This window comes from Balaenoptera ricei, chromosome X (assembly GCF_028023285.1).
Source record: "Balaenoptera ricei isolate mBalRic1 chromosome X, mBalRic1.hap2, whole genome shotgun sequence".
NCBI classification, from domain to species: Eukaryota; Metazoa; Chordata; class Mammalia; order Artiodactyla; family Balaenopteridae; genus Balaenoptera; species Balaenoptera ricei.
Genome location: NC_082660.1, coordinates 30046729 through 30063193, shown reverse-complemented (window position 1 = coordinate 30063193; position 16465 = coordinate 30046729). Strand labels below are relative to the sequence as shown.

At 34.6% G+C, this 16465-nt stretch overlaps 1 protein-coding gene across 6 annotated transcripts in view; it reads left to right on the top strand.

Moving 5' to 3' along the window:
- DMD (dystrophin) overlaps window positions 1-16465 on the top strand; it is a 2476968-nt gene that overhangs the window by 1186806 nt on the left and 1273697 nt on the right. For all 6 annotated transcript variants that reach the window (XM_059910880.1, XM_059910875.1, XM_059910877.1 and 3 more), the window contains 4 exons: window positions 4563-4673; window positions 5065-5238; window positions 11209-11364; window positions 15112-15282. In XM_059910880.1, coding sequence (XP_059766863.1) covers window positions 4563-4673; window positions 5065-5238; window positions 11209-11364; window positions 15112-15282 — 612 coding nt within the window. The remainder of the gene's footprint in view (window positions 1-4562; window positions 4674-5064; window positions 5239-11208; window positions 11365-15111; window positions 15283-16465) is intronic.

Sequence of the window (16465 nt, the reverse complement as noted above, 5' to 3'; positions counted from 1 at the left end):
GGCCCTCTGCTCTCTCTGAATATCTTTTTAATTTTTCACTCATCATTTTCCTTTCCCAATTTCTGTAATGGCTATGCAACTTTCATCACTTTCCTTTTGATTCCTCCTCAATCCTCTCCTCTCTCATCCTCAGCAGATATCAAGGGGCTCATGCTTATAGACAAATGATATATAATGACACTGACAATTTATGAGTAGATATTTGTGCAGACAACTTGAGCAGGTATTTTTACATATACTATCGCCTCTCATCTTTTTACCAAAACCAGTATAGTTGTCTACTGCAGACATGAGAATTTTCCCAGATACTCTGCCTACAAATTATTATAATGCTTCATTGCTGGCTTGTCATTATCACCATCAGTTTAGAGATGAGAAAATTGAGGCTCAAAAAAGTTTGGTGCTTTGCCCAGGTGGCAAGTCAGAGCCCTGAGACTTAAATCCAGATTTCTCTTAACACTATTCTGATTCCCAGAGAGCATCAAGTAGGAAGCATTACACTTTCTGCTTCTCCACATCCAAAATCTTTATGTATTACCTTTGGCTTCTGAAAGAGTGGCACCTCTCCACCTGTCAATATTTTCCACTGATTATTGATCTTTGCCCTTTATTCCATTTCCTCTCATTTCCTCCAAGGTTTTTCTAATCAATTATCTTCATACATGCTTTAAAAAAATGCTTCGTCCATTGGCTTCTTTCATATGGCCTTAATACGTGTTCAATTCTCACTGACCTACATTTCATTATGTGGGGAGACAAAAGTCTTCAAAAATGATTTAAACTGTTTTATAAGGGTATTTCCTTGTCCTTAATCAGTCTTCAGCCCTTGAAAACCTGATTTCTGCTCTTACCGTCTACGGATTCTGTCCTGGCTACAGTGCTCATTGACCAGCTAATATGCCCTTATTAGTACTTATCTCATTTGATCTGTCTCAAAATTGACATTGTCGATCTCTCCCTCATTCTTAAAGCTCTCACAGCACTTGATTTCAGTGGCACCCTCTCTCTTTCCTGGTTGTTCCTCTTCTTCTCTTAGACTGTTCCTTATCTTTCTTTGGTGTTTCCCTTCTTCTCCCATCCCTAAATTTTTCTGTTCTCCATGGTTCTCTCCTGACCCTCCCTTTCTATTTCCCTCTAATGTTTGAGTGCACTAAAATAAATACTGTTTGTACAAGTGATGCTGCTTCTTTTTAAAAAAATGCACACACATATGTAGCTATATATGATGATTAATAAAATACAAATTCATATCCAAGTATTACTGAGTTTATAGAAGAATTCTCTCATTATGAATTGCCTTAATAGTTAGATTAAGTATTAGCAGTAAAACCATTATCTGTGATTCTGATCACTTTTAAACTTTAAACTTTATCTTCATATTAAAAAAAACTGGACACTTTTCATTTAGGCCATGAGGTTATTTAATACCTCATTCCCACCTACGTTTCTAGTTATATTTCTGCAGATGTGCATTAATTCTCTATGCATTATTTCAGTTCTCCCAAACTCTTCATGTGGTTCAGTGCCTTGTCCACATGTTGTTTTCCCTCATTCAAGAATGCTTTTGTTTTTAAAACTCTCATCTCCTTGCATATCCAGTGTACTCTTTAGGACACTTAGGTACAAGTAACAAAAATGAATTAACTAAAGCCAAAACAAAAATGAGGCAGGGGAGCTGGTCATAAGGGCACAGGAATGTCTCATGGAAACCAAGGGCAAGAATAACGTTTTTACTAGGAAGAGACTAGAACCTGTGTTTTGGTCACTTGTAACAGCAAATTATCATTTTCTCTTAATGGTTTTGTGGATTGAGAAGGCTCAGCTGGATGGTTTCTCTTGGGGTCTCTCCTGTGATTGCGGGCATTTGTTGGCTGGTACTACGGTGACTTATAAGCTCAAATAGGCTGGATGCCCAAGATGTTTCCCTCATGTCTAGCAGTTGATACTCACTGTGAGCTGAAAGCTCACTTGGGACTATTCACTGAAACACTTCTCCACAGCTTCTCTATGTGGCTTAGGCTTTTCACAGCATGTCAGATGGGTTCCAAGAGGGGGCATCCTAAGAGTGAGTGTTCCAAAAAGGCAGAAGTGGAAGCCACTAGGCCAGTTAAGGGCTTTTCCCATAAATGGCAGAGCATTACTTTTGCTCTGTTTTACTGGTCAAGGCAATCAGAAGGCTGATCTAGATTTAAAGAGGTGAAGAAATAAACTCTACCTCTTAGTGGGGGAATGGTAAGAGGAGTATGTGTTACGGACACTGTTGTTGCAGCCATCTTTGGCAGACGCTATCTGCTTCAGCCTATGATTGAAAGCCATCAATATTTTTGTTCTACTATCTCTTTCTTACTTCTCTCTCTGGTTATGGGCCTTTGCTCTTCCTAAACTGACAGTGCAAACTAGGGACTTCATAAGCACAGTCTCATACGTGACACAGTTCCAAGCGCCCACAGAGCTTGACCAGACTTTCTCCTGTCAGTTCCAAGAGAGAGTCTGATGGACCTAACTGGGCACAAGCATTCTTCATGTTCTAATTTTCCATGACTTGTGGATGGCCAGAGTTATGTGAAAGAGACATGGCTGTTATTGACCCACCATTTTGAGGGGGTGAGACTTTTCCACCTGAGAACTTAAGACCATAAACCTCCTAAAGCATCTGATGCCCCCAGCAATGCTTACTAATTATTCATAGTCTACTTTAACATCATCTCTCCTATGACATCTATTAACTCTCCTGTAAGTATTACTCTACTGTGTATACTCCCATTAAATTTTATCAGACTCGTTAGTATTTCTAGGTGTATGAACAATGCTATGCACTGACATGGATCCCTAACCCCCAAATTCTATGGTTCCTGGAGAAAAGGTACATAACCACTATTTCTTATGCAATGTCGTAGTTCAACCACTGAAGATACCATATATAGTAAAAAAAAAAAAAAAAAAAAAAAAATGGATTTGCTTGGGGCTTTGCTCTTCTTTATTTTAAACCAGAATTCTAATTACTTAAGTAATTTGTAATTACTTTGCCTTTATAATTATTAGGATCAATATGCTAAGGAATAATATTAAGGTGTATCTGTACATTTATAACCTTGTATTCTGAAAAAGTCCTTCACCACTTAACCCATTTTCTTGGAATAATTCTCATTGCTCATTTCAGGGCTGTAGTTCTCTGTGGTAACTGCTAAGCAAACTGATGTTATTTTCTAATAATATGTGCCAGAATTGACTCCAGTTGGTGTAAGTTAGGTTATATTAATATGCATTATACAAATTGTTTTGCATGGAAATTTTATGGGCCCTGTGGTATAAGTTAATCATTTTCTTCTTCTCTTATTTACGATAATCTGACAATGACTGAATTTTAAATTAGAATAATTTGACCAGTAGCTAATTTTTGCTGGATCTGGTAGAAAGAAATGAATGAATTTATTGTTTTTGTCTCTGCACACTACCGGATTTGACCCACTCCTGTAACTGGCTCAGAAGTGTATAAGTCAAATACAGACATACTTTTAAACAATTTTTTTGGTCTTTTTTTCTCTCCTTTTCCCTTTCCTAATTCTTTTTCCATCTTACTCTCTTTATGATGACTCCTTTTTTTAGAGGGAAGGATTTTTATTTATTTATTTATTTATTTTTGGCTGTGTTGGGTCTTCGTTTCGTGCGAGGGCTTTCTCTAGTTGCGGCAAGCGGGGTCCACTCTTCGTCGCGGTGCGCGGGCCTTTCACTATCGCGGCCTCTCTTGTTGCGGGGCACAGGCTCCAGACGCGCAGGCTCAGTAGTTGTGGCTCACGGGCCTAGTTGCTCCGTGGCATGTGGGATCCTCCCAGACCAGGGCTCGAACCCGCGTCCCCTGCATTGGCAGGCAGATTCTCAACCACTGCGCCACCAGGGAAGCCCCCAGACATACTTTTAAATACAACCTGATCAAAAATGTCTTTACTCATTTTAGAAAATATATAAATATTTTATATTTATTTAAAGTTTAAAAATCAGTCTCTGTAGGAAGCTATTAAGTATGTATCAGACAAAAAGCAAGGCCAGTCGAGACATTTAGCTTCCCTTTCCTAGATACTTAGCTTCCCTGAAATTTAACTGAAATATGGCATAGAATTTCTGAGTAAAGATCACTATTAAGGAATATTGTCCACATTCAACTTTCTCATTATGCCTTATCACTGCCATAGTTGGCTTTTTTTAAATAAAGGCTAACATCTTTGGTCAGCTTTGAGTGTAAATACAAAGATAAAAGAATATAAATTTCGCATGTTAGATACAAATAGATACTTCCTACTGAAAATTATATCTGAAACAGCTATTCATTATCACTGATTCAAAAGAATAATTTATTTTTATTAATAAGCCCAATAGGAGATAAATAAGTTATTTCATTTTTGATAACTTTTGATAAGTAAAAAAATCAATTTATTGTCATTTTGAAAGAGGCTACATTGTAATAATGTTTTGAGAGAGTTTCGAATTCCATTTTCTTGGAAGGTGAGTTGTTCTTTGCAGTAACTTGCAGAGCATGCTGACTTATAATGCTGTCCTCCCGACAGAAAATCCAATCTGATTTGACAAGTCATGAGATCAGCTTAGAAGAAATGAAGAAACATTACCAGGGAAAGGAAGCGGCCCAAAGGGTACTATCCCAAATTGAAGTGACACAGGTATGTATTATTCCATTAACTAAGGAGCTTGTTTTAGTTGGATATTAAAATATAATGTATATTAGATAACTTGCTTATTAGCAAATTGGAATTAAGGGCATTAGTTGAAAACTACAAATAATATATAAATGATACAGACTATTTTGAATTGCACATTTTAAGGATAAAATAGGTTAATAAATTGTCGTTTATTTAGTATCACATTAAGAACAATTACTGAATTCTCCCAAATGCATGTATTCTTTGTGCTGGACAAATGAAAAAAGGGTTTCTTCAGTTTGTTTTTATTTTTATTCTTGTATATCTTCCAGAATAAAGGAAAATATATTAACAAGAATATGACTGGTTATTGTTTGGAAGGCAAAATTAAATTGGTGCTTTTTCTTTACAGAAAAAATTGCAAGATGTCTCCATGAAGTTTCGATTATTCCAGAAGCCAGCCAATTTTGAGCAGCGTCTACAGGAAAGTAAGATGATTTTAGATGAAGTGAAGATGCACTTGCCTGCATTGGAAACAAAGAGTGTTGAACAGGAAGTAGTACAGTCACAATTAAATCATTGTGTGGTATGTATTTCAGATGGCAAATATGCAGCTACCCCTTGACTTTCCTTATTGGAATAAGGAACAATATTTGGTATACGAACAAAAATTAGCACAGGTGTATTGAGAGACAAGAACTATTACTGAAATAGTAGCCACTTAATACCTCTTCTGAAAATGTCTTCTTTGAGTCTATAATTTTTCAAGGACTGTGCAGAATATAAAGGAAATTGCCTTTGTTTAATTCTTATGGAACTTTGAAAATATTTTTACATGGAAATCCTGGAAAGAAATATGTTAGTCTGGAAACAGCAACAACAGCAGTATCTGCAGTAGTAAAAACAATTCTAGAAATGAGTGCTAAGGAAGCTAAGTGATCCACACAAGTCACCTTTAATTCTCAAGGCCACAGATTAAATGAGAGAATTTAAAGACAAACAGCAAGTGAAAGGCAAAAGCAAAATTCCAATCCAGGCACACTTACTCCAAACCCTAGTATCTTTCCATTAAATATCAGGGCTGGATATGCAGTGAAATTCTGCCTGACCACAAAGACAGAATAAAGAGGCACCGACTATTAGCCTGTAGTGTAAATCTGCACTACGGGGATTTTGAGCAGTGTTCTTTGTTCCACTTATTGAAAATTCACCAAGTCAGATGACTCTTCTGATAACGTAAAGCTGAATTATGAGGGCATCTACTAGAGTAATATAAGTATTATTATAAATGTATGTGTACTATGGAGTATCAGGGTAGAAATTCACATAAAATAAAAACAGTGCTATTAACATTAATGGGAAAAAAGTTTATTTAGTACTTTGTGTTTAAGTATTGTTCCTGCTTCTACTCCATAACATAAATGAAAAAGAAACCCTTGGGTACATTTCAGTCATATCATTATGAATGGGAGAATATCATTCTTTTAAACAAAAATTTTCTTGGTGAAAAATTATGGAGTAATTTTTATTCAGTAACATAGCTTAATAACACAGGCTGCATTTCAGTGGCATCACTATTATAAATATTCTCACCCCCAAAAGAAATTTTGAATATCATTTTATATATTAGCTGGTATTAGGTAAGTAACATTAGGAATACATGGGAGCATATTTCATCTTACATTTAAAAAAAATTGAAAGCAAAATGACCCACGTACATTATCATCATGGCTAAGTATATTCACAAAGGGAGAGCTGTTCATTCTTTTCTAGGAACAGGTCTCTAGTGGTACCTCATAAAACTTGTCTGCTAGTAAATATGAACTGAAAAAAAAAAAAAAAAACCAAAAAACAAAAAAACCCTACCTGCACCCAGGTGTTACTATGCCCTGACTCAGTACAGAGGAAACAGTTCACAGTATTTACTCAATCTGTTTCTGGTTCTGGTTTAAAAGTCAGGACCAATTCAAGTCGTTCTTCCATAAGGATATATTTTCTTTACAACTTTTGTATTTTTTCATTACTTAAGATGCTCTCTTACATATACTATAATCATGGCCTTTGCTTTCAAGTAATTTTTGTTCTGTTAAAAAAAGTCTTACAGGGACTTCCCTGGCGGTCCAGTGGTTAAGATTCCATGCTCCCAATGCAGGGGGCACGGGTTCTATCCCTGGTCGGGGAACTAAGATCCCGTATGCTACATGGCGCGGCCTTAAAAAAAAAAGTCTTACAAACATGAACACAGACAAATATAAAGACTATTTTCCTTTCTTAATGGTAAATATTTTATCTGTCTATTGAATGATATGATGTAAATGGCTATTTAGTACTTTGAATGAACTTTCCTCATAAAGGTAAATAATTGACATTTAAAAAAATTTAAATAGTAAGTCATTTGGAAGTATCTCTGATTCCAAAATTCAAGAATTCAGTCCCAGTGTGATAATTAATTATTTAAGTGTTTCTGAATACCCAGATAAATTTATAATTCCTAAGATAGAAGTAAATGAATTAAAAAATCATATGGAAAATTCAGAAAGAACTCACAATTATTAATAAAGGAATAATAACATCAGGCAATCATCAAAGAAGGGATTAAGGTGGAAATATTTATGTATGTAGCCTTAATTAATAGGATAATTGCTTAGCATTTACAAAATGCTTTGTTTTAAACACTGATTTCAAACTGAAAAGAAAAAAAAAACCTAATTTCTTTCCTAACTCCCAAATAACAGCAATTACCTACTAGCAACTTTATTTCTTAGTACCAATAAAATAAATATTTGTTGTTCAGGCTCACCACTGAACAACTTAATGCAGCAATGTGTAAGTAAACTATTACATATGCATGTATACATATACACATATACATATGTACATGTACACATGCATACATATATATATACATACATTCAAATGCACATATCTTTCCAAGTAAAATAACTACAAGGGAAAGCTATGACATTTGTTTCATGAGGATTTGTTATGGCAGTAAACTACTGTGAACCAATATATGTGTTCTTTATAATTGTGATGTACATGTGAGTTTTACATAATATTTTATATCAGTCTATAGTTAGTTAATCAGCCCCATTAAGAAAATAAATTTGTATAATTAATTAACATTTAAAATTACCTTCCCTCCTTATATGTGATTTAATATATATTGAAATTATGGTCTGGAAATTTAGATGTTTTATCCCGACTATAATGTAGCACCATGAGAACAACACTGAACGTGTCTGGCTTGGCCACCACTGATTCTCTAGTGACTCAAATACTGTCTGGTATAAGCAGGCACTCAACAAATACCTGGGGAATGAGTAAATGAATTTTTCCAAACTCACAGCTAGAATTATATAATTGTAACATTTAAAAAGTTGGGTTGGCCAAAAAGTTCGTTTGGTTTTTACTGTAAGATGGCTCCACTAGCACTTAGTTGTGTTTAACTTCATTCAAAACAATTTTGTTAGATTGTATTGTGACAGCTGTCATATCAACATGCATCTAAAAAAAACACATCAAAATTGGTGAATTTTTGTGTAGCCATTTTAATATTGAAGATGGGAGAAAAAAAGCAACGTTTTCAGCATATTATGCTTTATTATTTCAAGAAAGGTAAAAACGCAAAAAAAGATTTGTTCAGTGTATGGAGAAGGTGCTGTGGCTGATCAAACACGTCAAAAGTGGTTTGCCGGGCTCCCTGACTTCAGACTATACTACAGAGCTACAGTAATCAAGACAGTATGGTACTGGCACAAAAACAGAATTATAGATCAATGGAACAGGATAGAAAGCCCAGAGATAAACCCACACACATATGGTCACCTTATCTTTGATAAAGGCGGCAAAAATATACAGTGGAGAAAAGACAGCCTCTTCAATAAGTGGTGCTGGGAAAACTGGACAGCTACATGTAAAAGAATGAAATTAGAACATTCCCTAACACCATACAGAAAAATAAACTCCAAATGGATTAAAGACCTAAATATAAGGCCAGTCACTATCAAACTCTTAGAGGAAAACTTAGGCAGAACACTCTATGACATAAATCACAGCAAGATCCTTTTTGACCCACCTCCTAGAGAAATGGAAATAAAAACAAAAATAAACAAATGGGACCTAATGAAACTTAAAAGCTTTTGCACAGCAAAGGAAACCATAAACAAGATGAAAAGACAACCCTCAGAATGGGAGAAAATATTTGCAAATGAAGCAGCTGACAAAGGATTCATCTCCAAAATATACAAGCAACTCATGCAGCTCAGTATCAAAAAAACAAATAACCCAATCCAAAAATAGGCAGAAGACCTAAATAGACATTTCTCTAAAGAAGATATACAGATTGCCAACAAACACGTGAAAGAATGCTCAACATCATTAATCATTAGAGAAATGCAAATCAAAACTACAATGAGATATCATCTCACAGCAGTCAGAATGGCCATCATCAAAAAATCTACAAACAATAAATGCTGGAGAGGGTGTGGAGAAAAGGGAACCCTCTTGCACTGTTGGTGGGAATGTAAATTGCTCCTGCCACTATGGAGAACAGTATGGAGGTTCCTTAAAAAACTACAAATAGAACTGCCATATGACCCAGCAATCCCACTACTGGGCATATACCCTGAGAAAACCGTAATTCAAAAAGAGGCATGTACCACCATGTTCAATGCAGCTCTATTTACAATAACCAGGACATGGAAGCAACCTAAGTGTCCATCTACAGATGAATGGATAAAGAAGATGTGGCACATATATACAATGGAATATTACTCAGCCATAAAAAGAAACAAAATTGAGTTATTTGTAGTGAGGTGGATGGACCTAGAGTCTGTCATACAGAGTGAAGTAAGTCAGAAAGAGAAAAACAAATATTATATGCTAACACATAAATATGGAATCTAAAAAAAAAAATTGGTCATGAAGAACCTAGGGGCAAGACGGGAATAAAGGAGTAGACCTACTAGAGAATGGACTTGATGATACGGGGAGGGGGAAGGGTAAGCTGGGACAGAGTGAGAGAGTGGCATGGACATATATACTACCAAACGTGAAATAGATAGCTAGTGGGAAGCAGCCGCATAGCAGAGGGAGATCAGCTCGGTGCTTTGTGACCACCTAGAGGGGTGGGATAGGGAGGGAGATGCAAGAGGGAAGAGATATGGGGATATATGTATATGTATAACTGATTCACTTTGTTATAAAGCAGAAACTAACACACCCTTGTAAAACAATTATACACCAATAAAGATGTTTAAAAAAAAAAAGTGGTTTGCAAAGTTTCGTGTTGGAGATTTCTCACTGGATGATGCTCCAGGGTCGGGTAGACCAGTTGATGTTGATAGCGATCGAGACATTTATTGAGAACTATCAGTGTTATACCACGCAGGAGATAGCCAACATACTCAAAATATCCAAATCAAGCATTGAACATCATTTGCACCAGCTTGGTTATGTGAATTGCTTTGGTGTTTGGGTTCCACATAAGTTAAGCGAAAAAAAACTTCTTGACCTTATTTCCACATGCGATTCGCTACTTAAATGTAATGAAAACGTTCTGTTTTCAAAACAAATTGTGACGGGCGATGAAAAGTGGATACTGTACAACAGTGTGGAATGGAAGAGATCGTGGGCCAAGCGAAATGAACCACCACCAACCACGCCAAAGGCCGATCTTCATCCAAAGAAGGTGATATTCTGTATATGATGGGATTGGAAGGGAGTCCTTTATTATGAGCTTCTTCTGGAAAACCAAACAATTAATTCCAACAAGTACTGCTCCTAATTAGACCAACTGAAAGCAGCACTTGACAAAAAAAGTCCAGAATTAGTCAACAGAAAATGCATAATCTTCCATCAGGATAACGCAAGACCGCATGTTTCTTTGATGATCAGGCAAAAACTGTTACAGCTTGGCTGGGAAGTTCTGATTCATCCGCTGTATTCACCAGACATTGCACCTTCGGATTTCCATTTATTTCAGTCTTTACAAAATTCTCTTAATAGAAAACATTTCAATTCCCTGGAAGACCGTAAAAGCCACCTGGAACAGTTCTTTGCTCAAAAAGATAAGACATTTTGGGAAGATGAAATTATGAAGCTGCATGAAAAATGGCAGAAGGTAGTGGAACAAAACAGTGAATGTGTTGTTCAATAAAGTTCTTGGTGAAAATGAAAAATGTGTCTTTCATTTTTACTTTAAAAACTGAAGGAACCTTTTGACCAACCCAATAGAAATTATATAACTTTTAGAAATGATCTTTATAAACTTGGAATGAAGAATTAAATATATGTGTTATGTACCCTTACTTTGGTAAGTATAACTACATAATATGCGTGTCTTTATGTGTACATATAATTACAAATAGAAGCACTGAATCAACAGAAAATGCAAAAGCTGGATATTGACCACAGCTGCAAAATGCTACTCCATTAAAACTGTAACCATAGAATAGCAATTCAGGTGATCTCTACTCCTGTTTCTTTTTATTAATAATAGTATGAACTAGACACTATTGCTTATTATTCTGTTTTGTTTTATGTTTTAACTTAGAACTTGTATAAAAGTCTGAGTGAAGTGAAGTCTGAAGTGGAAATGGTGATCAAAACTGGACGTCAGATTGTACAGAAGAAGCAGACAGAAAACCCTAAAGAGCTTGACGAAAGAGTAACGGCTTTGAAATTGCATTATAATGAGCTGGGAGCAAAGGTGTGTGCATGCTGAAACCATAAGCACTGGCTACTTCCCACTTTCCTTATATATTGTAAAGTAAGAGTCAGTAATTATGCACAATTAATGTCTTAGGAAGGCTAAATCATTTACTCCCTACAGATAGATAGATACATGGATACATAGATACGTACATATATACATACACAGACAAAGAGAGAGATAGATAAATTCCAATTTGCAGTTCTTAAGAAACAGTAATTAATCAGCGAGGGTCTTCTTTTCAGTCTACATTAAAAAATATGTACAGCTCAGAGAGATTTTTATTGGTCCATCAGATAATTCTAAAAGGGTTTCTTTGTTCTAAACTTGCCCCTTCTTTTCATTATCTATAGTTACTTGTGATGACTCAAAGGCTGGTAATTTTATAAACTAATATACCTACTTATATTTAGGACTTATATTTAGGTACAGTGGAGTTGATACATTCTACATAGAGCTTTACTGAGACCAGTGGGGAGAAAAGAGTCTGTTTTTACGGCTCAGGTTCCCAACTTTATTGAATATAACAACATCAATGAGAAAATTGTCACTTCATCTTAGACACAAATGTAAGTGCTTGCCCATGTTTGAGAAGTAGCCATGCAGAGGCAGAATTCTAATATTGCACCCTGAAAGTAGATTGAAGGTTATGTCTTGAAGCTACAAATTGCAAATTACTTATCACTGAGAGAAAGTGAGTCTTAGATTCAAATGAAAATCTGAAAATCACCATTCATATTAGTTGACAGTCTTTATTTTTATATTTTAAAAACCTTCTAATTTAAAGTTTTGAAAGAGAATTAGCTGTTTCAAATATAAATTATTGTCTGGGCCTTTTCTTTGCCTTGAAGAATTTGCACAAAATCTTTGCCTTTGCAAGAGTAAATTTAACATAAAGTAATGTAGAATAAATCACTTTGAATTTAAAACAATAAAAATGACATTAGAAGACTATTAGTGTCCTGATTATTATTAGTGTCCTTATTAGTGTCCTTAATTATTTTTACTAATAACTAATACTTATTAGTATTATTAGTGTCCTATTAGTGTCGTTAATTATTATTAAGGAGTAAATGATTCTTATGATGATGTGAAGACCTATTTATCCCTGAAAATGTATATTTGGAAGTGTATGTTTATTTAACCATTTGGCACTGAGTAATATCATTAAAGCAAAATGAACGATGACTAAGAAATCATACTTAGCTTTAAAAGCATGACAGAACACAGCAAAAATGTGGGGCAGGCACTTATTTTTGAAATAAAGATTTAGAAACATTAGTGATAAAGGGAATATGTACAAATATCATATTATAAAATGGCAGAAGTCATGTATTCCTTTTCTGAGAAAAAATTGTTCATATTTAAATCTTCCAAGCACCTTCAACAATAGTGGTTTTTGTTTTATGGAAACAGAGGATATCTTAATGTATCATTCTTTTTATATAAATATATAAACCCTTCTATTTTAATAGTCTTTGGAATTTAAATCATTTTACTTGCCTCAGTTCAATATATATTACTTTTTTGTATTAGTCAGCTTAGGCTGCCATAACAAAATACCATAGACTAGGTGGCTTAAACAAGAACATTTTGTTTCTCACAGTGCTGAAGGCTGGTAAGTTCAAGATCAAGGTGTCAGTCTAGTAAGGACCCTCTTCCTGGCTTGCAGACGGCCACTTTCTCACTGTGTTCTCACATGGTGGAGAAGGAGGGGGAGTGGGAGGGGTGGGGGAAGGAAGGGGAGAAGAGGATAAGAGGGATGGAGGGAGAAGGAGGGATATCTTTTTCTTCCTCTTCTAGTAGGGCCACAATCCTATCTGATTAGGTCCCACCCTGTAACCTCATTTAACCTTAATTACTTTCCAAAGACTCTATATTCAGGTACAGTCACATGGGAGCTTGGGCTTCAATTTATTAATTTTGGGGGCATTTCAGTTCAGAGCATGACACTTTTCTTAACACAATTTTATTAGTTTGGTTAATATCACCAACTTAGCTTAATTGTTCAATGAATAAAAATAGAGTTTCTTATATCTAAATCTATTTAATTTTATTGAGTGATATTACACCTAGCACCCTAGATATAATAATACTTACAGTTCCTGTATGCTTTAAATTATATTACAATATACATAAATAGCAATATTCATTTTAGCCTCAAATGCTCATACTCAAAGCCTCAATACTCATGTCAGCCTCACTTACATTTTTAAGCATTCATGAAATAATGATTTCTACTACAGGTGGCACTATTTTTAATGTATCCTTTCTCCACCAAAAATAAAAAAAGTGTAAAACTCAATTTTCCTTAAGATGACAGTGTCTCCTGTTTTATTAAAACCTATTTATCTGGATATAAACAAAATAGAATAAATAAAATCAATAATGCATTAGCTCTGGGAAGATAGAATTTCTTTGAAATATTGAATCTAGAATTATTTTTCTACCAATAATACATAGAAAAAATAACTATGCATAGGAACACACCATAAGGTGTATATTTTTTCTCCCACATACAAGTAAAATCCTTGCACTCAAAATGGCAGATGCTTTCACTTCCCTGAAGGGAAGAATAGAAGGGAAAATCCGTAAAAAAAAAAAAAAAAAAAAAAAAAATTGAATTTACAGCCTCAGCAACTAAACATTTTTTTTTTAATGTACACACACCTCTGTTAAAGAAACAAATTTTGTTGAGTATTTAGAATTTTTCTCAAAGTTTCAGGGTATTTATTTTCATTGCAGTATTTAAAATTCTTTAAAGATATCTTTGGCATTTTTTTCATGCTTATGGCTGAATTGTTATTTTGTTTGTAGAATATATAAGTGTGTGTGTATATATATACACACACATATATATATGTGTGTGTATATATATGTACACATATGTGTGTGTGTGTGTGTGTGTGTGTGTGTGTGTGTGTATCAACAAGAGATAAGAGATTCTGGGCTTTTTATTCAAACAACCAACTCACAAGATGTAGGCACATCAGGAAAAGTGGTGGAGAAACACAAATTTGTTCATTCTCTGTGTGAGACCATGGAACAATTTGACTTTGAGGGTCTTAGTTTTAAACACTGAGAACTGGAACACAGGATCAAGTCATGATTTCTCTATTAATGAGAGTGAAAATTTTGTTATGGTATCAAATTTTGTTGCCCCCTTTGGATAATAAATGTATATTTAAGGAGGAAGTGACCTATTCTTTGTGTTGTTTTTGTGCAAAAATGAGACACTTTAAAGATGCAATGACAATAAAATTGGCTATTCTAAATATTTTATAAATATTTTGGCCTTTGGAGAGAAATAGTATTCTCTCCCCATTTTGATTCCTTACCAGTAAGGGCAAGCCTCATTTGTAAATGTTCTTGCCAATCTCTTTGACAGATGACTGAAGGGTTTCTAAAAGAAACGTGTCATATCTTCAGTTTGATTTATATCATTCTATTTATTTAAAAAAATTTGTCCATAATTTATTTTTTATTTATATTAGAGAAAATAATACCTTTTCTTTCTACCTGATGCAGGACACTATCTTTTGGAGAAACGATCTCATCTTCCCTAGACTGTGCTTATTCATTATTAATATTCAGAATATATAATTTTTCTAAAATATTATTTTTAAAAAGTAAGAAAAAGGTTATTTTAAAATGACAAAAATATGAAATTTCTGATTAAGTAGCTAAAATTAAACTTGAATTGAAAAAGTAAACCAAACTATATTTTATTATCATTCTTTTCAGGTAACAGAAAGAAAGCAACAGTTGGAGAAATGCTTGAAATTGTCCCGTAAGATGCGAAAGGAAATGAATGCCTTGACAGAATGGCTGGCAGCTACGGATATGGAGTTGACAAAGAGATCAGCAGTTGAAGGAATGCCTAGTAATTTGGATTCTGAAGTTGCCTGGGGAAAGGTAAAACCTATATCACTGAAGGTTATTTTTAGCATACATGAAAACATACAGCAATATGATTTTTCAAGGAACTCTTAGTGTGCAACAATAATAGATTCATAAATATTATTGTGCTTCATTCTCCCATTCCTCAAAAATTCATCAGTAGTTTAACTGTATATTTCAGGATTACAATAAAGCCAGTGGGAAGCTTTAGCAAGTGTCTCTCCAAAGCTTGTTTAGAATTAGGTAGGTTATGAATAAGTCCTTAAAAATATATACATCATTAGTCAGAAAGTCAGTCCAAAGATGAGATTCTATGTTCCCTAGCTTGCCTAAGAGAGACTATTCAGGTGGACCCCACAGCCATGAGGAAGGCAAAGATGCAGAGACTGCAGACAGTTGGGCAGGACAGACTCGCAAGATCAGCGGATTGTTGATGTCGCAATCATAGAAAAAATCTCATGGGGTCTGTATGACCGCTATCGTTTCCATCACCAAACGGCACGGGATTTCCTTTAATCCTCGGCTGGTAGATTCTTGCTGTTTCTCTGACAGCCAATCAGACATCATTGTTCTCTACAGTTCAAGGTCAAGGCACTAATAGCTTAATATATTTTTTTCAGTTGATATATTACTGCATTACTTAAAAGTGTGTTGATATAAAGTAAATAGTTGATATTAATAATGCGTTTTCACCTTAAACTTTGCCAAGCCTTTGGGCACTTAGAAAAAAATAAATCATAGCACACTCTGCCCCCTCATTTTTATAAATTAACAAACATGTGCCTGCATTAACTAGATGTTTAAGAGATCTGTGCTTTATTTTTAATTCAAGAAGCCTATCTAGATTATCCAAATTTGGGAAATTTTAATTGCATTATGTAAAAACTTAGTCATACAATGAGACCAAAACTGAAAACTGGTTTTCTTTATGTAGATTCAGATGACAAGTAGATGTAAAAATTTGTTACATACAATTTTTGTCAAATAAACAGTAGGAAATAAATGTCTCTTTCTTCCCCTTCAGAATAGATTTGTTGTTAGAAATAAGATACTTACTTGCAGTTATTAGTTCAGGATAGTATATATTGTGAGATTATTAGAGTAGTGAGTGTATAGAGGGTACAGATTAGAAGTTACATTGGCCTTTTATTTCCCCTTATCACCCAAACAAACATTATATTTCTATGTGATAATTTAG